This window comes from Drosophila santomea, chromosome 3R (assembly GCF_016746245.2).
Source record: "Drosophila santomea strain STO CAGO 1482 chromosome 3R, Prin_Dsan_1.1, whole genome shotgun sequence".
In the NCBI taxonomy this organism is placed as follows: domain Eukaryota; kingdom Metazoa; phylum Arthropoda; class Insecta; order Diptera; family Drosophilidae; genus Drosophila; species Drosophila santomea.
Window position 1 is genome coordinate 6,672,896 of NC_053019.2, and position 24,085 is coordinate 6,696,980.

The 24,085-nt window shown below is 40.8% G+C and overlaps 1 protein-coding gene and 1 long non-coding RNA gene across 9 annotated transcripts in view; one reads left to right on the plus strand and one right to left on the minus strand.

The window, feature by feature from the left end:
* Nucleotides 1–24,085, minus strand: part of LOC120452160 (diacylglycerol kinase eta) — a 43,243-nt gene that overhangs the window by 15,312 nt on the left and 3,846 nt on the right. For 7 of the 8 annotated variants that reach the window (XM_039636264.2, XM_039636261.2, XM_039636262.2 and 4 more), the window contains exons 2-3: nt 23,727–23,840; nt 5,764–5,844 (exon numbers count right to left, since the gene is read on the minus strand). In XM_039636264.2, the coding sequence (XP_039492198.1) occupies nt 5,764–5,844; nt 23,727–23,840 (195 nt within the window). Of the gene's footprint in view, nt 1–5,763; nt 5,845–20,374; nt 20,733–23,726; nt 23,841–24,085 lie in introns of those variants that run through there. The other variant, XM_039636263.2, reaches the window with a different exon arrangement.
* LOC120452162 lies at nt 3,099–3,582 on the plus strand. The gene is made up of 3 exons (XR_005616442.1): nt 3,099–3,119; nt 3,300–3,457; nt 3,524–3,582. It is a non-coding gene; the product is annotated as an uncharacterized LOC120452162 (long non-coding RNA).

Here is a 24,085-nt window from a genome sequence, read left to right on the forward strand (position 1 = left end):
CCACAACCCCCACGCCCACACTTTAAAAATGTTTTGATTTAGTTTTCAGTTTACTATTTTTATACCCGTTACTCGTAGAGTAAAAGGGTATACTAGATTCGTTGAAAAGTATGTAACAGGCAGAAGGAACCGTTTCCGACCATATAAAGTATATATATTCTTGATCAGGACCAATAGCCGAGTCGATATGACCATGTCCGTCTGTCCGTCTGTCCGTCCGTCTGTCTGTCCGTCCGTATGAACGCTGAGATCTCAGGAACTACAAAAGCTAGAAAGTTTAAATTAGGCATACAGACTCCAGAGACATAGACGCAGCGCAAGTTTGTCGATTCATGTTGCCACGCCCACTCTAACGCCCACAAACCGCCCAAAACTGCCACGCCCAACCTTTTGAAAAATGTTTAGATATTTTTTCATTTTTGTATTAGTCTTGTAAATTGCTATTGTTTGCCAAAACACTTTTTGCCACGCCCCCTCTAACGCCCACAAACCGCCCGAAGCTGCCACGCCGACACTTTTGAAAAATGTTTAGATATTTTTTCATTTTTGTATTAGTCTTGTATATTTCTATCGAATTGCCAAAAAACTTTTTGCCACGCCCACTCTAACGCCCACAAACCGCCAAAAACTGTCAGTGTTGAAGACTCTCCTTCGCACTTCCACTAGCTGAGTAACGGATATCATATCAGTCGGGGAACTCGACTATAGCGTTCTCTCTTGTTTTTTTTGACAATAACTATTGAACTTTCTCGTTCGCGTTCAAACTAGGTAAGTGACGGGTATCTGATAGTCAAGGAACTTGAGTATATATCGCGTCCATCAAAACGCTCATGGTTTTTTATGAAGTTCTTTTTTTATTTTCTGTACTTTAAATGGCAAACTCTAACTTGCTTTATGAATTTTTACGCACCACAGTGCCGCTTCCACTTGAGCCGACATATGAGAAAACTCATTTCGCGATACACCGAAGTGGCGGCCAAATATTCATGACAAGGAGCCTCATGAAGGAGGAGCAGAAGGGAACGCCAAATTACGCATACGCCGCGTTATCCCTCAGAGGAGGACTTTAAAACCGGTTGGCTTTCTCTACCAGACTCGCCGTGAAAATTCTTATTTCTCTGCCTTATTTAGAAAAAGAGATGGAAATACAAACTGGCCGTTTTTACATTACGACACAAAATGAGAGGGAGAACTTTTAAAATAACTTTTGTAATATTAACAACCTCCCTTTGGTCATTTGACTCAGTTGTGAAGTTTCAAATCCTGCATCCGCTCTCCTTTTTTTAGTCGAATTTAAAAATAAGTTTGCAGTTTTGCTTTAACGATTCTTAAAGCCATTGAATATTTATCACTTTTACTTATATTTACTTTATTAGGTATGTAAGTAAATCTAAATTTTGCAAAAGCCATACGCAAGTCAAAGTGCAGTAAATATCAACGTTTTTAAGGCTAAAAAGGGGAACTCCTTGAGGAAATTCAATGTTTTTAAGACTCACGGACGTTTTATTTGAGATATTTGGTTCATCTCTGGTAAATGACATACTTTTCTCCTACAAAGATCAAGGGCAGGGAGAGACTTTAGCCTGCTGGGTGCCTCGGAATTAGCTAAAACTGGGCTACGCCATAACAAAGCAAATGCGAAAATTATACATTTTCCAACTTGCCGGATCCCTGAGGAGAAAAATAATATTCCAGAGCTTTGTGTGTTTCTTGGAAACCAACATGCTTTAATTTTGCAATGTTTGCTTTAGCGTGAAGAATAAACAAGATAGAAATGCCTTGCTAAGTAATAAACTTGAAGACATCATTGTGTTAAATTGGAAATAATGAAATGAATACACAAAGGCTTAAAAGCTTTCATATCATTGAGTAGGCAGTTTCCAGGAAACCATCTGTAAATATTAATTATTAATAAATAAGATTGACTTTCTGGTGAATGCAACAATTATTTAAGCACTGCCATTTGACATTTAACAACACTTGACATTACGACTCTAAATTGTGATAACGAAACTTTTGATTGGGGTCTCGAATCAACACCAAATCTGAGCAAACAATTAAACAATTGCGTGTCTCTCTGGCGATGACATTTGCTAGAGAACAACAAAAAGCCAGTATAGGAAATGCCCTAATTATGAAAATATTTGACTTTGAGGAATAACTTTGTAGACTGCTATTGTTCTTGGAAATCAATTAAGTTCTGCTATAAGCGACGAAGGAATTACAAATTTTTTAAAACAAATTCTGGGAGGCGAAGCTGCTCTGATGACTGGCAGTTCACTTTGCTCAATTTGCAAGGGAGCTCGGCAGATGCTCGAATTGCGCATTACGCATACGCCGCGTGGTGTTGTGCAAAATTAACAGAAGTCGAGCTTCATCTTGCATAATTGATGCCGCTGCTGCTTGCTCGCTGTGTGTGGTGAAGGCAATCAATCAGCTTGATTGCTATTACAAATTCCCAGGAAGTTTGCGCGCCGAGAGGAGGTTGGAAAGGGGCACTTGAAAATTTCCATCGATTATTGAAGTACGCAAATTTTGGCTGTCACGCTTGATTGCCCTTTGTTTTAGTCGACAAGTAATATGCGGTCCTTCATAATAAGCCAGTGGTTGGTGTTAATTAGTCGTCCAGCGGATGACTTACAAGTTTGCTTAGCCACCACTAATCAGTTCATGGGATTATCTAAGATTTAAATACCCAGTAATGGAAAAGAGAACGCTATTGTCGAGTTTCCCGGCTATCTGATACCTGTTACTCATCCAGTTTTTGGCGGTTTGCGGGCGTGGCAATATGGGTCAATAGACTTGCGCTGCGTCTACACTCAGAAAACTGAAGAACGAATAATTTGAGAACGAACGTTCTTAAAAATGTACTGTGTCGTACTTAAAATTTTTAAGACAACCGTTCTTGGAATAAGTACTAGTTGTCCTCGAATTACATATTTCAAAAGCGATATTATTAATACTAATGGAAAACAAAGGCTTATCTTTTCTCATTTATGTATATTCCTTGATCATTTTATGCGGCCAATTTTAAAAGAATATACACAAAAAATATAAGAAGTTTAAACTAAAATTTATGCGATCGAAAAATCTTCAGCAAAATGGGCACGGTGTGCAGGGTAAGTAGAAATCTTTAAATAAAGTATGTAATATACATACATAAAAAGTCGGTGGCCTATGCACGTGTTTGCATGCACGCATATGTATATGCGTATGCATGTATGTGTATAAAACTTTTGTGTTGCCAAATGTTACTTCTAAAAGAAATAAATCTATAAATTAATGTGTAATATTTACAGTTAAAAATTGACTTCTGGGAAATACGCCCAGAGAATGAGCATGCATTGGTTTTTAAATAGGACGACCTGAAGCGCAGTGTTTCCTTTTTACGATAGGAAGATTAAAAACCATCTCAGCAGGCAACAGCTTACCGAAGCACAGTCGGCAATAAATGAAGGTAATGTAACTAATAACAAAATTTCTATTTACTTATTGTTATATTTGTCTTTCTTCGTTTTTATAGATGCCCAGGAATCTATTTGTTATTTTGCTTGACAGCGCGTTTCGTTAAATATGTTTAGCTGTAAGAACTTTAAGAAAAGTGTAACAATTTAATTTTTAAGAAAAAAGTTATGGAAGTTTTTATGTATACATTTACTATATATAAAATAAGAATAACAAAACTTTTAAATTCGTGTAAATAAACAATAAATATGATTCGTTCTTAAAACAAAAGTGTTTGCTCTGAAAATAAAAATACTCATACTTCAGTTTTAAATGTGTACAACTTAAACCGTGAATTTATAATGCACATATTAAAATTTGACGAGTTTGGGTCAAGTATTTTTAATATTTATTTTAAGTATTTCCCATACTTAAAGCAGTACATTTATCGTACTTGGATCCATAGCGTTCGTTCTCAAATTCATAATTTCGGTCTCAAATTATTCGTTCTTGAATTAAAATTTTTGTCCTTGAATCAAAAAAATTCGAGTTTACCGTACTTTAATTTTTCCCTGAGTGTATGTCTTTGGAGTCTAAATGCTAAATCTCAACCTTCCAGCTGTAGTTCCTGAGATCTCGACGTTCATACGCACAGACAGACGGACGGACAAACGGACATGGCCATTTTGGCTCGGCTATTGATTACAATCAAGAATATCTATACTTTATATGGTCGGAAACGGTTCCTTCTGCCTGTTTAATATTTAACCTATTAAACAGATCAAGGTAAGTAAAATGTATCAATACCGAATTAAATATATAGGTTAATTTGAACATTTCTTTAAGATAATTGCTAAATAAATACTTTTCTTGTGAATAAATGCATATTTTAGGTAAACCGAAATCAAATATCTAATGTTAGTGTGTGCAGATCTATGTTTGCTCTTCAAGATTGATGGAAAACTTGTTATGTCGCTTTCACGGAAAATTGGTTTTTCCGCGAATGTGTTTTCCTATCCTTTTTTTATTGAATGTTCAGCTCATTGGCTTATTTGCTGTTTTATTTTTGTGACACTGACGGTTGCAATGAGTGAATGCTTTTGTTTGCGGTTTATGGTGTCGCTGACATTGTTGACAAGTTCTCGTAGTATCCTGAGTGCATTGCTTTTGGCAGGACTCGCGACCTGTGGGTGGTCGTTGAACATTGCAAATTGGATTTGCTTTCTATTTCGCTAAACAAAGAACAAACCACTTTAGTTATTCCCTCGACAAAAAAGTTTCGGTATTTTAATATAAAGGGATTTGCCTTGGCTTAAACGTTTGACTAGCTATAAGAGGATCCACCACAAAATTTGGATTCCTTCCTTTTTTTTTTAGAAAACACCTTAAGCATACATTTGCTCAAGGGTGATTCGGAATCACACCAACCGTCGTGGAAACTCAACTGACAAAAGACAATAAAAACGATGATGGGTACCGCCTCTTCGCTAATAATATTTTCGCAAAAGTGAAGAGGGAAAAGCCCTTTGGCAATTTTCAGTGTTGGGGCTCCCTAATTCGCTCGGCTGGCAATTTTATTATTTATATTATAAGAAAGTATAAAGAATGTATATATGGGAATTGAGCAACAAGCCGGGCGCAGAAATTCAGCTTTCCGAGGATTTCCTGTAAACGTTCTAATTTCCCGCATCAAATGTTGCGCATTCGTGTATGAAGAGAAGCCAAAAATTTACATATAGAGTACATATAGTGAGGAGTATATACATATATCAGATTTCGAACTGGCAGAAGGTTACCTACTTATGCTAATTTAGCATGCAGACTGCGTTGAATGTTTACGTTTTGCTTCGATTTCTTTTGTTTTCCTTTTGACTTTTGCTTTTCTGCTCGCCTATTTCCCCTTTTTTGTATATAGAAATAAAAGGAAATTGGTGAGAGTGGGGTTCTCGGTTGACTTTTGCGCGTGTATCTGATACACCAGTCAATCGCAAACACGTACTTCTTGCTCCCAGTCTTCAAAATATCGAAGTTAAGTCGAGAAGCCTTTCCGTTTCCTATTTACCTACCGAACACCTCGAGAGAATGTTCTGGGGGCCTGCCAAATGGCCTCACATTGCTATCAAAAGTTGGTATTGGTTGGTAATCAAAAGGCAGTTATTGTAGAAAACAGATGGCTAGTAGTCAAATTGGTGAACTAATTAGCGAAAAGTGCCCACGGGCAATGAAATACTGAGCCCAACAAAGTTCGAAACCTGAGCTTGAAATTCAAACTTTTCACATTACACTTTTATGGTCCTGCATTGTTTAGTTACGACTTACCTGAAAACTATGATTTACGTTCTTGATGCCGCACTCGAAGTAACACAGGTCCGATAGGTCAATATCGTCGAAAACATCGCACTGCAGGGAAAATATTTAGGAAGAGAATTAGAATGCAGTTCTTTAAAAGTATAAGTTGCAAATTGCAACCCTCTCCAGCAGCATAACATTTTTTTTAATTTTGTGGCAGAAATTCCTTTTGCGGCCTGCTTCTTCCTTGGCCTTTCCAAGCAAGGGAATGAGTTGGCACTGAGCCAGGTCAGGCAAAAGAAAAAGCAAATATATGTATATCGTATATTTCGCCTTGTCTTTGGCCCTAATGGAATGTTTAAAGCTAGCCGGCGGCTATTTTGTTGTGGCTCAAACCCTCGACCGGCCTTCCGACTTCTGTGGCCCGCAGGTCCTTTAGGAAATTGAAATGTTTCACACACAGAGGCCGGCAAATAAATATGTATTTACCAGCCAACAAAGGCCAGCCCAAAGACATAATATATATATATATGTGACAATGGAGGGCATCGTGCCGATACGAAGTGAAACCCGAAATCAAGGTGTCCTTCTCTAAAGCCCGAGACCCACAAACACGAACCTAAACCCAATTCCAATTCCAATCCCAATCTCAAGTTCCACGACCATCGAAACGCCAAGGTTTGTGTTTTCAAGTAGTTTTTGAGCATGCCGAAAATTGGTTTTCTTTTGACTCGAGTGGCTCAGAAAGTTGAATGTTGTTTGCGCCCCAAGGTAACTGTGAAGGCTGTTAGGTGTGTAGGCAAACATGTTTTATTATTTTTATATTTTGTTTTATTTGCCTCAATTCCCACAGCAATTAATATTTGATTACTGGTCTGTGCACCGTGCTCTGCGAACTTTAACTGATCTAAAATCAATTTAATATTGCGGGCTTTTCTGGTGGTTCCACCTCAACAATGTTTTCGTTTCTGAGAGTCACAGCTTCACCTACGTGGTCGCGTTTCCATACACAGCCTTGGCATAATTTATTCATGTGGAGCAAACTTCCTTGACTTTGAGGATTCCGTTTTGAGGAACTGTGTCAGTGGCAGGTTGCGAGCTTTTATTGAAGCCACCTTAAGTCTTATTATGACGCCCAAGTACTGCAGCTTACAAAACCAATACCAGTACTGTTTTCGGTGAATGAATTTCGAAGGGAGCCACCGCATTGATTTTGGTGTCTTTCCGACAAAAGTCTGACAAACCGAACGTTCGCCAGCGTGCAATTATAATAAGTTGTTTTGGCACATAATTGATTGAAAACACGGCCATCACTCAAAACCAAGTGGATATGTATGATGGAGCGGCTTAATCCGCCAGAGTGAGCATTACAATAATTAAACGTACAGACAGGCAGGTTAAAGTCCCCACAGATACACAGGCGTACACGGAAAATATGTGAGTTTGAGTTGCGTGGAAGGCACAAGAGATTTTCGAGGACCCACACTCGAGAAATCTCCTACCGAATTCCTAGTCCTTGGTGGATTCAGGCTGCGAAGGGTGCGTTGAAATCGTTGAAAATCGGCGAGGAGTGCTTTCCAGTGCTTTTACCAGCCAACGTTTTTAACTTTAATTTGTGCTCGAGCTTCAGCCTCACATAATCTACAAAACTTTACTTCTCTTAGTAATGTGAAATGGCTTAATTCATTAATTAGGTTTCAAGTGAGTAGTTTCCAAAAGTAGCTAAGCACATTATGGATGTTGCTGGTAATTTATTCACGAACTTCGATATCGTTTTGCAAAACTTTATCTATAATTTAGAAAAACAAAATAACACTAATTTTTCTTAAAGTGAGTTTTGTGGTTTAATATTATTTTTTAACAAAAAGGGTATACAAAGAGTATCTCAAACGTATAAGAACGTATAAGTTCCATGATTTATTTATTTTTATTTATCGTTTTTCCTTGCTTGAGGCAGAATGCGCGCGTTTGTGAGAGTACTTGGGTTTTCCTGTTTTGCGCCGTTTCCGCACTTGTTAAATTAAGTGAGCACAGACATTTTCCGCTCGAATGGATATCGCAAATCTTAAGCAGAATGGAAAAGCAGAAACCCTGCCGCGGATCCCATTAAAAAGGAGACGAATAAAATGTTTGCTCGGCTTGTGTGTTTGATTTATATTTAAAACACCGGGCAATGCGAATCGATAATTAGGCGCGCAGGAAAGAGGAATGCTGAATTTTTGAATTTGATTTATTTCGATGGGTCTGAGGCACATAACACGTTGGGGAATTGCCGCTTCCTCTGGGGTCAATCACATACACATTAAGGCAAATTGCTAATTTTCTGTGTTATCAGCTCCAGTCCCCAGGCGTTAACCCAACTTTGATTGCATTATGCCGAGATTTCTTTTCTCCTCGAGACCGAACGAAAAACGGCCCCGAATAATCATTAATTTGCTCACTTTTGAGGGTCCGGGGCTCAGGTCGTCGAACAGGATCCGCCACCTGGCGCACGAACATACTTTCCTCTGTCCTTTTATTTATTTTATTTTTTTATTTCTTGTTGCTGCGTACAGCTTGCAGAAAAGTTTCGGGACCATTCATATCAATTTCTTTGCATTACTTCTGAACCATTTCGACTTCTTCGTGGGCTCTCCCGTTTTCTGCAGGCCAAATCACTTAATGGGAAAAAACAGAGCTGGCAGTCATTAGAATTTAGTGTGCTCGAGTCGGAAAAGTGCTGAGTTGGGCGATGAGACCCTAAGCCCACTAATTGAGCGCCATTCGGCAAGAGATTCTCTTTAAGAAAGTTCAAGGCAAATCAAAGCAATCTTATCAGTGCAGAAACTTAAAGAAAGCAATCCTGGTGGAACATCAATATCGGATTGATGCCTTTGCAGCGCTTACTTTCGCATCGCAAGTGCCAAGAAGTTCCTGAAGACAAACTTGTTCCTTTGAAAAGTCACTTGGCAAACTTTTGTTCGCAGTTGCATTCCAACTATTTGCTGACGATGGTGCGACACACAAACATTAAAGACTTTTGCCGCTGACTTTTTCCCTAACTTGCCTTTTCCAATCCTCTTATGGAGGGAATACTTTTGACACTGGTGCCATAACAAAGAAGTATTTGCCATGCAAATACAGCAAACAGAACATGTTGCCTTTTGTGCGTTAATGGTGCCAACCAGTTTTGGGTCTAATTATTATTAAATAGCTTTGGCTGCCCGGGAACAAGCTACGCTCGGTGGAAGCCTCGGGGTTGGGGCTTCAGCAAATATTTCTGGGCGGGGATCTCCGTGGGCGTTGCGGGGCGTGGCACGTAGGTGTCTGCGTGGGCGTGCCACGTTTCATTTGGCGTGTCAAAGTGGCGCAGCTTGAAATTTTGACATTTTAATGGCATAACTTACCCGCCACTCCCCCGAGGAACCAGCAGCTCCAGTTCCTTCGACCAACCCCAAACACTCCCTCCTAGTTATTAATGTGCCACAACATCGCCTGTCGCCCGCTGTGCTACGCCAATCCTTGCCGAGAGCCACATTTAAATACTGGCAAAGTATTTATGGCTCGCAAGATTCTGGACCGTGCACAGACAAACACGATACAAAAAACGATAATGCTCATTTATACTAATAAGAAATTAGAAGAATATAAATTGCTTTTATGTTTTTTTTTATTATATTAACTAATTTATTATATTTCTAATTAAAATTAGCACACTATTTCCCCGGAACACATATTTAAAGTACAAATGTTGGCCCCTATCATGTAGATAGCAAATAATTTTAAAACTTACTGTCCTTTTTGGGTTATTCTCTCTGTGCATCATCTTATTCCTATTGATTTATATTTTATATTTCTAAATGCAGATTCCATTCTAATGGAGAAAAGGACACCACACCCCAACGCCCGGATTTCTGGTCAAACTGAGCATTCTGGATTTGAAATTACAAAGTTTGCTATTAAGCCTTCGGCGTTTAGCAGTATTGATTGTTCCGGGCCACATAGCCAGTCGGCCAAGCAGGGCCGCATTATCCACACTGGCAATTACATGTGACCCACTCATTGCGAAATGAACATTTCACCCCTGCATGCGTTTTAGGGGAACGAACAAAAGCCCGCAATTAGAGCGATTTAGAATGTGGCGAGGACGAGGGAGAGGACGAGGACGAGGACGAGGACGAAGGCGGAGGAGGAGGAGGAGCATGGCCTACTTGGAGGCTCGGTGTAATTTGTCATGTCCCTGCAACGGGATAACAACTGTGACCCGATTCGAGGGCAGATGTCGGTGGGATGAGGCTGCGGAAACTGCTGCCAACAAGCTGGCTGACAATAATTGTGATTAATAGCGCTGGGGCGTCAGCGAATATTTTTCAGGCCATTGCGATGCGGTGCGTGGCATTGAGAGTGAATGCAGTATTAACGACAGGCACACACGTTAAGTATACGCCCTAATAACCCATTGTGACAACGTAATGCTGATGAATACATATATTTCAATAAAGGTTGGAGGGCGAATTGAGATTTATGGGATTATTCCAGCCGCAAGAGTGCTATGCATCAGATAAACGAGCTTATTTTTGCACTTTTGCCGCTCTTGTCTATTGGATACAGATTTTACACGCCATCGTGTGCATAAAAATTCACATTAATAATTATTGGGGGCAAACAAATGCTGCTTCTTCTTGTGGCACATAAAATATCAGCTTAAGACCTCATATGCATTTTTATTGCTTTCTCTTTGCATATGTTAAAAAAAGTTATGCATTTCAAGAAGAAGTGCTCTCGAACAAACATACTTGAATTCTTTTCAACCTTTTAGGGTTTATTGAGAATATGAAAAATTGTAGTTATATCGATATAATTTAATTAATTTTGTAAAAACCAAGATTCCTCAAAAAAAAGTCATTCTGCGCAACCATAAAAGAATTCGCATTTCTGTTTAATTTCGCTTTCGGGGGTAAACTTCTGCTGATTTTATTAATGACATATGCATGTGTTGTATATTTTCCTCTTGTGAACCCCATACAACTAAACGCTAAAAGCGAGCCGCTGTGCCGTGATTTATGCTACATAATTTATGAGTCTCCTTTTATGCTAAAAAAAAAGTAAGGGGAATGTAGGATGAAGAGCGATGTGGAAATTCAACAAATTCAATTTTTTCTGAGCCGTGCGGTCTGGGCTTGGTCTGCGAATATGCGGGAAACTCACATGACCTCGTTTCGGGCTTGATAAAATAATATTTTCCGTTCCGAAAGAACACGAAAGAACACATGGTCCCGTTTTCAGCAGCTTGATAAAAAGCAAAAACGTTTTCGTCCCAGAAAGGGCGGATGTCCAAATCCAACTGCCCGACAACAGCTCCGGCGTTTATCTGCCGGACTCTCCACAAAATTCTTGTCCTGGCCCGCAGTTTCGGCCTAATAAATGTGCATTAATTTGGACAAAAAGGTTAACTTTTGGTTGCTGGCCATGGCAAGATTGCACATTATAAATTAAACATTTATGACGGCAGTTTTTCCTTGTTGGCTTTAGTAAAACATGCACAGCCAGCAGGCAGTAAAAATTATATGAACGGTGTAACCCTGTACTCGAATAAATTATTTGCTAGACAAGTAAAAAGTTTCTCTGCCACCCTAGCACGAAGAAAAAGTATAGTCAGCATGCACTCACAAAACCCGAACATGACTGCAATGCCTTAATAAATCTCCTAAGATCCCACTTACTATGAATGTTAAAAACCTTCCTAATCAAATTAAATACGTATGTAACTTGGGGCATTGATACTAATTGAATAGTGTGGTGTAATTATTATCTACAAAAAATAAGAAAGCAGTTAAACAGTTGCATGGATAAAATTCACTAGTCTGAGTATGCACACGCAACTTTTTAACTTTTTTTCTCAGTGTCCGAAATAATAGTGACTTGTGTTCCCAGGTTCATAGCAAGCCTTTGAGGAAACTTTTTCAATAAACGGTGGTGTTTGCGGAGCCAAAGACTCGGTTAACTTTGGACGACATTTACCATTAAAGAGCAATACATAAACCACTTAGAGGGGAAATATTCAAAAATGGTGCATAAAATGGGCGGTAAACAGACCCTAAATCGAAGCCCAGACCGATGCAAAGCAAAAGGAGCAGCTAATGGGAAAACGCCGCAAAAAGCACGCATCTCCTCGCGATGCCACGTGAAGGATTTATTTTCGAGTGTAAATCCTCGCATAAATGTTGATGCCACGTAACCTAAGAGGCCGCCCATCAATTTGGGAATCACGCGCCCCCAGCAACTGCCAACACCTTTCTAGGCTGTGTCCTCCGTCCCCAATCTCCCTTTATTCCCCATTTCATTTTTTCGGGGTCCAGGAGGCTTCGGATGGCTGGATCAGCGAGGTGTTAATGATAAGTTGCCCCATTTACCTCATGTTTTTGTAACTTGTGCGGTGTGCGTGTGCAAACTTTCGCTAAGCCCGGTTATCCTCTATTTATACCCGTTACTCGTAGAGTAAAAGGGTATACTAGATTCGTTGAAAAGTATGTAACAGGCAGAAGGAAGCGTTTCCGACCATATAAAGTATATATATTCTTGATCAGGACCAATAGCCGAGTCGATATGACCATGTCCGTCTGTCCGTCTGTCCGTCTGTCCGTCTGTCCGTCCGTCCGTCTGTCCGTCTGTCTGTCCGTCCGTATGAACGCTGTGATCTCAGGAACTACAAAAGCTAGAAAGTTGAGATTAAGCATACAGACTCCAGAGACATAGAAGCAGCGCAAGTTTGTCGATTCATGTTGCCACGCCCACTCTAACGCCCACAAACCGCCCAAAACTGCCACGCCCACACTTTTGAAAAATGTTTTGATATTTTTTCATTTTTGTATTAGTCTTCTAAATTTCTATCGATTTGCCAAAAAACTTTCTGCCACGCCCACTATAACGCCCACAAACCGCCCAAAGCTGCTACGCCCACACTTTTGAAAAATGTTTTGATATTTTTTCATTTTTGTATTAGTCTTGTAAATTTCTACCGATTTGCCAAAAAACTTTCTGCCACGCCCACTATAACGCCTACAAACCGCCAAAAACTGTGTTTAAGACTCTCCTTCTCCCTTCCACTAGCTGAGTAACGGGTATCAGATAGTCGGGGAACTCGACTATAGCGTTCTCTCTTGTTTTACTTTTTGTTTACGGCAGCTTAAAGTTAAAATCCCGCCTGCACGGCAAATCAGTTTTTCAATTTGCCTGTAAGGGTACTAAAAATAAAGTTTGTTATCTGTTGTCCATTTATTAGTGAGCAACAGAAAAAACCGAAAGTCAATTGTCAGATTTTCTATTTCTAAAGGGTTAAAAGTTTCATTGCAACTTACTGGCCCGAAGTTTGTAATAATTTTTGGTAAAATTTGGAGGCAACTAAAATGTGCTGAAGCTAAAGCTTGTCAAATATTAGTCAACGTACTCAACTAACTTCAAACTAATTTAATTTGATTAAAACAATTTCTTCTGATGAATGATATTAGACGCAGTGGGTGCAAAAAATGAGGTTCACTTAGCGATAACAAAAAATTGATTTATTTACGGAGCTCAATTGGAAATTGACCCTGCAGGGTTCTCTTTTTTCGCCCAGCAACTAAATCGAATCAAGTATATTTCGTTTGCACTAAATGGCCATATAATTGACACATTACAGGGCACTAAACGAATTCCCATCTCCCCTTTCTTCGAGTATCACCCCTGCTGAATCATTTATTTCACAGCCTAGAAGGCTTTTTGGGAGCGTTACCCATAGCTACGCTGGCCGGAAATTTTAGAAGGACATTGCTTTGCTCAGGAGCCTGTCACACAAAGGATTCCCACTCAATAAAAGGCAAGAGGCAGCCTTTGTTGTGCCCCATTTCTGGTATTACCTTTTGTCGGCGGACCTGTCGCTGTGGGTAGGTGGCCAAAAATTGTCTTTGGACCCAAAACTTTTCACTAAGCATTTCAAAGTCGCACGAGTGCCCAACCGAAATGAGGGGTAAGAAAGCCGTTTCGACCTTTCCTTTCGCTGCCTTCACACGGGGAAGCTAACGCTCCTTTGAGCTTGGCGCCGTTTTGTGCGTTATTTAAAACTTCGAGTTTGCTTGCCATGAATGGCAAAAAATTGGTTTTGTTGCGTTTTTGAAGAGAAAGTTTTGGAGAAGAAACAAGCGAACTGTGTATACATTTTAATGATAAATTAAGGAAGCTCCACTGGCAATAAAAAACCGATGTACTACCACTTGCAAAAACCAGTACTCATTGCTCTGTCAGGGAATTAATTCTTAGGAATTATTCGAAAACCTGCACCCTTTTTCGCCTCGGGGCTTGACGTCAATTAAATATTCATGCGCCCATTAGTCGTTAGCCCTTGGGCTGCCGCCGAGCATTTCCAAATGAATCAAATATGTAGGCTCCCATTCGGGCTGAGCCACGACAAAAGAAGCGATTCGGTGGCCGTGATTGCTTTCCATTTAAAATGATTTTTATCCGCAATGGGGAAATTAATGCGCCACAATAAATTTGAGCCACTCGCAAGAGACAATGACCTAACGAACTTGGCTCGTGGCTTGTGGCTTGTGGCACCTTTCTGGCCAGCGAACCGAATATGGAACTGGGCCATGATTGAGCTGTTCCAGTCTGCTGTCCAGCCCGTGGCCATTAATCAAGGTGAAATGTCAATTTAGTCACACATAACTCAAAACAAGATTGGCAGTGGCAGCTGTGACGTCGCGTCGTTCCTTGTTTGACGATTCTAAAGGTGCTATGGAAATGGTAATGATTTTCCCTTTGCAGCCTTGAAAGTTGGGCGAAGCCTAGGCGGAAGTTTCAACGATTGGCGGCTTCAACAGTTCGTCTTAACCATTTTCCATTACACTCGGAAAATGAGAAATATCATTTTTTTATTTACACAGCCTTAAGTGTTTCATCATTAGTTTCAATTATAGCAATTCAGGACCTACAATTGTTTACTTATGTTTTAGAATAGGAATTTAAGCTATTTCTTTTTCTGAACTCATGCGAATTAGGGATGTTGAATCAATGGCGCTGTTAAGCGAGCTCGTCAGTATCATGTTTGCTTATTTTTTATGCTATTGCTGTGGTGCAGTATCGAATCCGCAACGCTCATTCTAAGAAACTGAGTTTCCCTGAATCCTGGTAGTAGTGTTTATTTGGAACAAACCACCGCCTTAGCTTGTAGTTCACTTCATGGAACACATTTCGTTGCATAAGTTTTCCCGACAGCTTTTCCCCTACTAGCACTCTCGTGGGCCCAGAGTGTTGGCAACACCTCAGCACCGACGTCATAGCTTCGCTGGTGTCGCTGTCTCTGCGGTTGGCTGTTGCCACGTTTTGTAGTACATTTAGTACGCTTGTTAGCTTAATGCACCCTTGAGGCCGCCCCTCGAAGTCCCCCATTTTGAACACACCAGCGATGGCGTCCTCGGTCTTCTGGAAAGCTCTGCGGCTCCTCACTCGTATGTATTTAAATAAACGTTTATATTAAGGAAGCTTGAGGCGCAGCCAAGCCCGCAGATTTTTCCAATGACGTACTGTGCAAAATTCATTAAATTTGAGGGAGCAGTTTTCTGCAAGGTAATTACATTTTCATCTAGCATTCGTGAAGTGTCTGTGTCTGTAAGGCGAATATGCACTTAGAACACTTTGTAATCGATTGATAATCCATAAAATAAACTCACTTTGCATGGATTTTATCAGCCCAGTAAGACGACACCCAGGATTGCTTAAAGACGAAAAGTCTGGGGAGTTTCCTACTTATTTCCCGAACAAAAAAAAAACTTTTCCTTAACAAAGTTGATACTTCGGGCTGCATACAAATAGGAGATTAGGCGACCTGAGGCATTTAACGAGTGAGCTGGACGCAGATGTCGGCGACATAAATGATGGCTAAGCTCCCAAAGCATTATGAAGATTGGGTGGTTGGGTGTTTGGGTGTTTGGGTGGGGAAAGGTCCTTGGTAGGACCAGAGGCCACGGCAATTGACCACTCGCTTTTCTCCGCCTCGAATTAATATCGCTGCTGTCCGCCTGAGGCAGTGAGCTTTGTTGACGGGCCGAGCAACGTGTGGTATGCGTGATATTTCAAATGGCCATTAAATTGGTTTTGGCCATTGTTAGTTGCGTTGTTCGCATTTATGTGATGGCTATCGAATTAATTCGACAAGTTATGCCTTTGACAGTGCTGATTTGTTTCATTCGCGCTTGAATTCATTTCTTGCTTTATATGTATTAATTTCCGCCCTGCCCATAAATACAATATCCTGCCTGTTGTGTCTGAGAGGAAAAAAAGAAAAGGAAAAGCCGAGCCATTCATGAACTCACAATGCAGTAACTCAACATCCAGCTTGGATTTAGCACAAAATCCCACCTAAATAAATATGAAATTTAGATAATGCAAAACGAGCCAAGCGACAACCTTCAGTGTCAATGATGAGCACATCTTTGTCATCCTGCCCATCTTCCACGTCCTGCCAGCTCCCCTCGTCACGTAGCTCTGAATGACAAGAAAAATATAGAAATATACGTTGTGCGTACTGTACACATCCTTAGAGTGCGACACTCAAGGCTTTTATTCCGTCCACGTGCAACAAATGAACAAGTTCATTAAGTGCAGGATGTGGCGGTCGGGGAGATATAGGGGCTCCGTAGATGAGCCAGTGCGCCACTACTGTGCCGATGGTTATGCAGTCATTAAAGTCCGTAAAGCCGCTACCATATGCAAAGCCAGTAGGCCCAGGCGACGCCACATGCAAGGGCAACCTTTATGCTGATTAAACTAGCGCCAACTGGCGGCAAATAGAAGCTGCGCATATCTCTCGCCAGCACTGCGAGAAAAACGCACGAGATAGTGAAATATATAGTGCCTGCAAGTTTACTTAAATACTGACTTCAGACTCCTAAGTCTCATAGATATCACAATAACCAAACATATTTCCAAGATTAATAAAATGTGATTAAATAACTCTTTTGAAATTTCCCATATACGTTTAGAATAACTGATGACGCTAGTACCACTTTCCTGTGCGTGAATGCCATGGAAATTACACATCCACGTCAGCTGGGACTGACTCGAACAAAGGAAAATGACTGGAACTGAACGGACTTGAAACTGGGCCTGGTTCGCAACTGTCCCCCAGCTTCTGGAGCCGGATGGCATCCTCCTCCGTCTCGTTGACATTTTTCATTTGGCTGTAGCTCGTCATTGGCGAACAGACAGCTTCTGTGTTGGTAATGTTGCCTGTCAGGGCCACAGATATCAGGATATCCCGGCCAGCATCACGAGAATTGTTCAATTGAAAAGTTTTTCAAAACTAATAGCTGCCATAAACATAATAGTGCTGATGGTGTACAGCACATTTATAAAGATTCCATTGCGAATACTTTAGATGTCTAAATACAATATTGTGATAATATTAATATTAAAGATTTATTTTACACTTTGTTTTTTTGTTTGTTATTAGCAAATAGAGTCATTGCTTTGAGCCTAACAAAATTCAAAATTCACATAAAAAGGATGATAGAGTTATATGATACGAATAAAATTGGTTTATTGTTTTTATGATTTCCCATGTGCCACTGGGAGGAGTGTAAATGTTTGCCTTTTAGAGACTTGCAACTGGAATGATTTGTACAACTCAAAATCACTTTAGTGGAATTAATTTGAATTTATTGTGACTTCGCATGCAAATCCTCACACTGTTTATGCAGTTTGTCAAAATATCACATGTGGCTGCCTCCATTGTTTCACATTCAGACCCATATCAGGCCATCGATTTTGCCCAAAAACCCCAAACAAATGTCGGCCTCTGCTGTTGGGTTGTTTGGCACGTGAATGTAAGGAGGGGTCCCATGTGTGACCTCATTCAGTTTGATTTGGTTGGGTGTACGTAAATGGCCAACAAACCTTTTTAAAAACTAAGCCAGCAAATTATGCACTCGCAGCTGGTGCCATCGAACCCTCGGGGGAGTTCCGTAGGAAAATGGAAGAACGAAGAACAATGTTTCCTACGATTTATGTAGCTTTTGGTGCCTACTGTTAGGATACGGGTTATTACTAGAACATTTTCTGACTGCAATGATTTATGCACTTCTTACATAGGATTATGGTGGCGAATTTCTTGATCATTTGAGTGAAATTGGCATGTCTACGTCGCCTCAATTTGAACAATTCTAGGATTACCCATACACCTGGCTGAGCAGACAGTTCTTCTCAGCAATGAATATTTCAAGACCCCTGACAGCCACTTTGCTCCTTGACCCCTGCAAACAGGCCCATGAAAAACTTTCGAGCCTTGTTGAATGCAATATAGTCGACCTTCGTGGCTAATTTTAGAGACATACCGAATGGATTTCCAAGGTTGTTTTTCTGTTTATGAAAACTTAATCGCGCTAACCAAAAAAAGAGCAAGGAAAACGAACAGCGTCAGACTATTTACCGTCGTAAAGGAAAGTGTCAGCCAAATGGCTACTGACGTAACATGTGGCTTTTTCTGGCTATGTGGCTATGTGGGCTACTGTACCTGAGCTTTTTTAATTTTCCAGCTGGTTTAATATTCAATTGCATTTTAATTGGTAATTGTTATTGCCACTAATTGATATTGATGGTGATTTTTATTTAAATACCAACCCTACATAAATTCCGAAACACCTCGACAATGGACACTGGTAATAGCGCTCTACACAATACATTTATTTTATTTATGCGAGTAAATTTGATGATTGAGTATGGAATGTATACGGCTTTTAATTTCAATTTACCCTTTTATATATTAATATATATTATATATATTTTATATAGCTATTAAGTGCGCTGCTCGCTACAATAATTCATAAGCTTGATTAAATAAAATTACTTTTAAAAAGGGATATTGCTGCTAGTGTCACGCTAATCTTTTATTTCGTCAACACTCCTGTGCGATCCTGGGTTAATTAATCTTTTCCGAATGCTGCCCAACAATAAAATGCGAACATGATTTGCCAATTTAATGAGCTTACGAGCCCCAAGGAAATTTGGGTAATGCCAAACAGAACATGGAAGCAAGATAGCGTCGGTAAGCCGAGGACCATATACCCTTGAGTTAACACGTTTATATTAAACAAAAAATGATAGTTTCCTTTCCCCTATATGAAAGAGGTATCCAATTTTAAAAATTATACCGTCGAATGGATGGGGAGGTGGACCGGCGGACATGCTCGCATATGTCTCCTTCTTCTGACTAAATCAAAATACCCTCTGCAAGTGTATTGAAACAGTCCTTCATGCAGGAAAACCTAATTCTTCGGCAAACACAGCAAACACACCTGGACGCAGGACACTGAACACTGAATACAGAAAGGACACCCAAATGGCAATGTGCTCATTGTCCACTGCAAACATTACATGCTTTGTTCGAAATGGAGCGGGCCTTCATGTAAATTTTTTAACACCACACACAATAAACATTTGCACACCGCCGCAGGACATCATGTTCCATGTAGGTGAGTCTGTGTGTGGGACACGCACATGTCAGGACAAAAGTGCTGATAGCATTCGAGGCACGCAATCATTTGCCGCAGGCATGGCTGCTGTATAGGTATGTGCACACTTAAAAAATTAAGAGTAAATACAATGTGTGGAAGAAAGTGAGTGAGGAATAACTTTCGTATATTTCACGAAACAGGTTTCCTGTAACTTACATCATGAAAGTGAAGTGAAATCCCAGACTAGTTACACATAGACCAACTTGGGACTACAACTTTCGGTTCGGGGTTTTATTGGTTATTGAAAGAAGACGGACCTTTACGAAACCTTTCTAGAATCTAGATCTATATCTAGCTAGTTAAAGGATTCTTATGACTGAGGCAGTGCAGAGGAATTTTGTCGAGTGTAGACGATAGCAGGACAATTTGCTCCAGGTAAGTCGTGGAGTCCATTATCGGGCACAGCTTACTCTGGTAGCGCTTTCATCACAAGACACGAGCTCCATACCATGGTCCTTTTAATTTGCGCCAGTCTTGCCGCTTGTGCCCTTTATAAATATGCACACAATTATCTTGGTGGAAATGTCACTTTGGCTGATTGTTTGGCAGCCTCATGTTGCCATTTAATACGCATATGCCCGCCGTAGTGGGATGGATGTGTGCCTAGGTAATTAGCCAGAAAGTGCCCCCTTTCCATTCCAGTTTCCCAATGGGAGCTCAACGAGAAGATGGCTATACATACTCAGCTCAGCTCAGACAAAGGGTCAGTGGTCTTTGCTGAATCGAATTGATTGCGTGAGTGTGTGTTAACTGCTAGGAGTCAATTAGATATTTATCTGAGGGCGGAATTGCACAAATAAGAAGTGGGGGAAGGCAAGACCACGTCTTTCTTGTAGTATGTACATCAACGTCTGTTCCGCTGAAGTTTAAATTAATGTCTTAAGCCCCTATTTGGGGAGCTCAACTAGCGCACATTAATTAAATTAGCCAATTAAAAGTTTTGGCAGGCGCACAAATCTTTTTCCATATAAATATATTTGTTCCAGGATTAATGGGAGCCAAAGCCGACGGAAAGTTTGGTAAGCCCAGGACAAATCACTTGCCCCAAAGCGGTATTAAAACGAGAATGAACGAATGAAATGGAAATGGGCTCGCAGGGTGAACGCTAAACTTACCCCGAAAAACACGCAGAATATTGATTTAGCGGTGACTTAGGCGTTTAGTTTACGGTTTTGGAACTGTTGCTTCTTTGGTTTACGGCTGAAAGTTCTGCTGTATCTTTGGCTCACATTTTGCGAGCTCACACACAAAACTCGAGGCAATGGCTTAAGGACACCTCCTTAGCGCCGCCGCCTCGCGAACCAAAACAAAATAAATCTTTAATTGTTTGCAGAGTTTTGCTTTTTCGTACACTAATAGGGAATTATTTGTTTCAGCAACTTTATCGATATTGAGCTTGCTCGCGGTTAAATAATTAATTATTTGGCCTGGTAGGCTTCCTCTGGTCTGGCTGTTGATGGTGTTGGTGATGGTGATGGTTTTCTTTTCGCTGAATTGTGGCACATCGCTTCGCTGAGTTAAAACTGAGCTCAGGTCCTGCCAAACAGTCGCTTTTATTGGCCGCCCTCCGAAACTCACCACACACAGACTTGCTGGCTGCCAGCCGCTGTTCCTCTCCATCTGCCATGCGCCCCAAAGGATACAAATATTTACAGGTGAACTGGGGCTTGGGTGTGGGGGCTACAGAGCTAAAGCTATTCGAACACGGAAAACAAAATTGAGTGCCGTGGAAGATCTCAAACGGAATTTTAAAAAATAACTTTGTGCTTTGCAAGAGAATTATGATCTTAACATGCCTAAATAGTGGCAAATAGGAAGGAAATTATTGGTAAAGTAATTTCTATCTAACTATGCAATAGCTGCCTATATCTTATGTATCATTTGCATTAGTAATTGCAGGATTCCAGATAATCGGAACGATGGCAACCCTAGGCGCAGAGCTTTTCCGCTCTCATTCGCGAACTGAAAGCTTTCACGTTTCAAAACAAAACGCACACACATGCAAACAGCATCCCCATTCTTTCTGCGTGCGAGCGCACATGGCCAAAAGCCGAGTACTACGACTTTACAACTGTGGTGAGTTGGCCCGCAGTTGTTGTTCTGGCCGAGTCGCGTGCAGCAAAGTACGTCGAAGGAGCTTCGCTAGTGTGGGCCAAAATGACGAGAACGGAGGGGAGGATGGGGGGCGAAAAGAGAGTAGGGGGGATTTAGGGCCCAAAGGAGCCGTCCAAGGAGAAGGCTGCGATGAAAACAATGCAAACAAAAATTTGCGCTTTTACGAGCAGCACAACCATCATCAACATGAACATCAGTCTCAGCGCGCCGTTCTTCCATTTCGCAAATGCCTTCCACTTTCAATTTTTACCAGCCCGCTAAAGGCTTATCCTTTTTGTGTCTCAGCTTAGGACCAACTCTGGCATAGCCTCCTATTTGTTTGGCGGGCGTAGTTTCCTCAGTCCTTTGCTGTTTTCCTGGACTTTCCGCTTTCCCACTCCTTATCGTTTGCCCTTTTTATTGGAGTTTACTACGGCAACAAATTGCCCACCGTTTAAGCCACTTGGGCACAACATGGCGTATGCGTAATTATAATTGAAATTTCGTGCCTACGCCTAATGAATTCCCAGGCACCTTTCGGCCAGCCGAAGAATGCGAACGCCGGCGATATTAACCTTTTAATAAGGCAGCAGATTAAGCTCTATTTATCGGGCATTAAACTGAATTTTTAATCAGAATAAATTCCGTCAGGCGGCAGGGACTAATGGAGCTAATCACTTGGGCGACCGACGAGTCCATGCCGACCTGTCATTACTTTACTGAATACTCAATAGTTAATGTCACCAGCCAGGAGCATCTGAGAGGTGCTGAAGACGCCTTCGACTTGTTCGTAACGACAGCGCGAAAACAAGGCCAGCGTGCACTATTATGCTTTGTAACTCACGGCGTATACGCAATACGCAATACGTAATGTTTTCATAGCCCTTACATAACGCAAAGCCGGCGGTGAAGAGGCTGCATCACACACGGTTTGCTTCGAAGCTTATAAAATAATTGCATTTTACGCTGGTAGCAAGATTGACGTCAATCGCAATCGGATGAGATGCCATGCAATTGCATCACAAGAACATCGGATTAAATACTGAATGGAGATGAATTCAGTTCAAATAAGTTGAGTAATCAGTTTAGTAGTCGTACTCTTGCTCCTGATCACAGTCATTCAAGACCGAAACTTGAACTCGCAGACCGGCCATAAATAATTGATTTACCTGGCAATTAGCTGCGTTAATATTATTAATGACAGGGGCACGTCGCAATCGAGTTCAATTGACATTGACAGGCGAGGGCGGTCGGTCCGACTTATTGAGCCACTAAAAGCTACTGCATTCAGCCCGCAACCTTTTGCCCCACCGAAAATTGCCACCGAAAATTCAGCCGCATTGTGATTGTATTAGGTGGCACGGCTCCATGTAACGCGGGCATTTTAAAAGCGTACTTTATTAATGAAAGGAGCACTGCACGCAATAAACCAATTTATTGTCCGTCTCACCTGTCTGGTTCCCCCTTTAAGTTCCCCTTCACCCCTTCCTGCACCCCTCGTCTGCTCCATTCGACATTGTTTTGCCTTCTAGCTGCTCGGTAATTTCATTTGGTAATTATATCCTGCAATTTGCTGCAACGCAATTCGAGAGTGCAGAGCACAAGGACCGTGTCAGTACGCTGGCAACAAATGTGAAGGGTCAGGTTGAAAAAAGGTTCTAACAAAGTGAGGCCATCCATCGCATCGAGCACTGCCGTCCGTTGCCGTATTGCTATTTAACGAAAAATGGCAAATTGAAGTATTCCTTTCTAAGCCAGTCCACCGAAAACCTTTCAATTAGTGGAGCACTTGCGCTCTGAGCTATTGAGTTGTTTGTGATTTTACTTGTTGTGTTCCCTGAAACTTGGTTGGGTAGGAGTATGCGTTCACCCTTTCATAACTTAAAATAATCCATAAACAATGTTTTGTTCCAAGCTAATACTTTAAATAGACACGACCAACCAACCACTTAATGTCAAGGAGTTAATATTTTGATGCCCAACAATGATGTTTCTTTTGAATGTTTAAGTACTTTTTTGTTGAACACTGCTTGTTTTGTGAAACTTTACTAATTTACAATTATCTGAAAGACTTTCACTTAAAATCTAAATAAAATAACCAGTAAAAACAGTGTGCAGTTTATTTTATGATTTTGTTTTGGGTATATACGATAATTATTATTTATAATTATTTTCTATATATGAGCATTTCAAGAAGGAAAGAGATTCGTTAGATAAAAAAAAGGCCATTCCCCAAAAATACTGTTTGCTAAATAAATAGTAAGTATTACTTAAATTTCAGCAAAGGGTGGGAATTAACCAATACCTTTGATATAATTACCAAACAAATTAGCATTTATTATCGAATATAACCGGAGGTTAACTGGAACTTACCTTTTCATCCTTGGCGTAGAATAGCATATTCCGCTTGAGGCGAAAGTATCGACGCCGCCAGCGTTGAAAGGACCAAGTGTGCTTCAGCAGGAATCCCTCCTTGATGATGGCAGTCTGAAAAGAGGGCAAAACAAAGTGATTGCAGTTTCAGCTTGGCTGTGAAAATACCCAATCAGCCATGGATTCGCCAGGGGCAATTAGCAATTGATGAGCTGACACTGCACGGACCGAAGTCAATGGGCCGAGGATGATAATAATGAGGAGCGTAGCTAGTACCAGGCCCAGATGGGAGTGGGCAGTCAGAGCACAGGACACAGAACACGCAGGACACTCCGGTCAGCAACTCCGAAGCTCTCTGC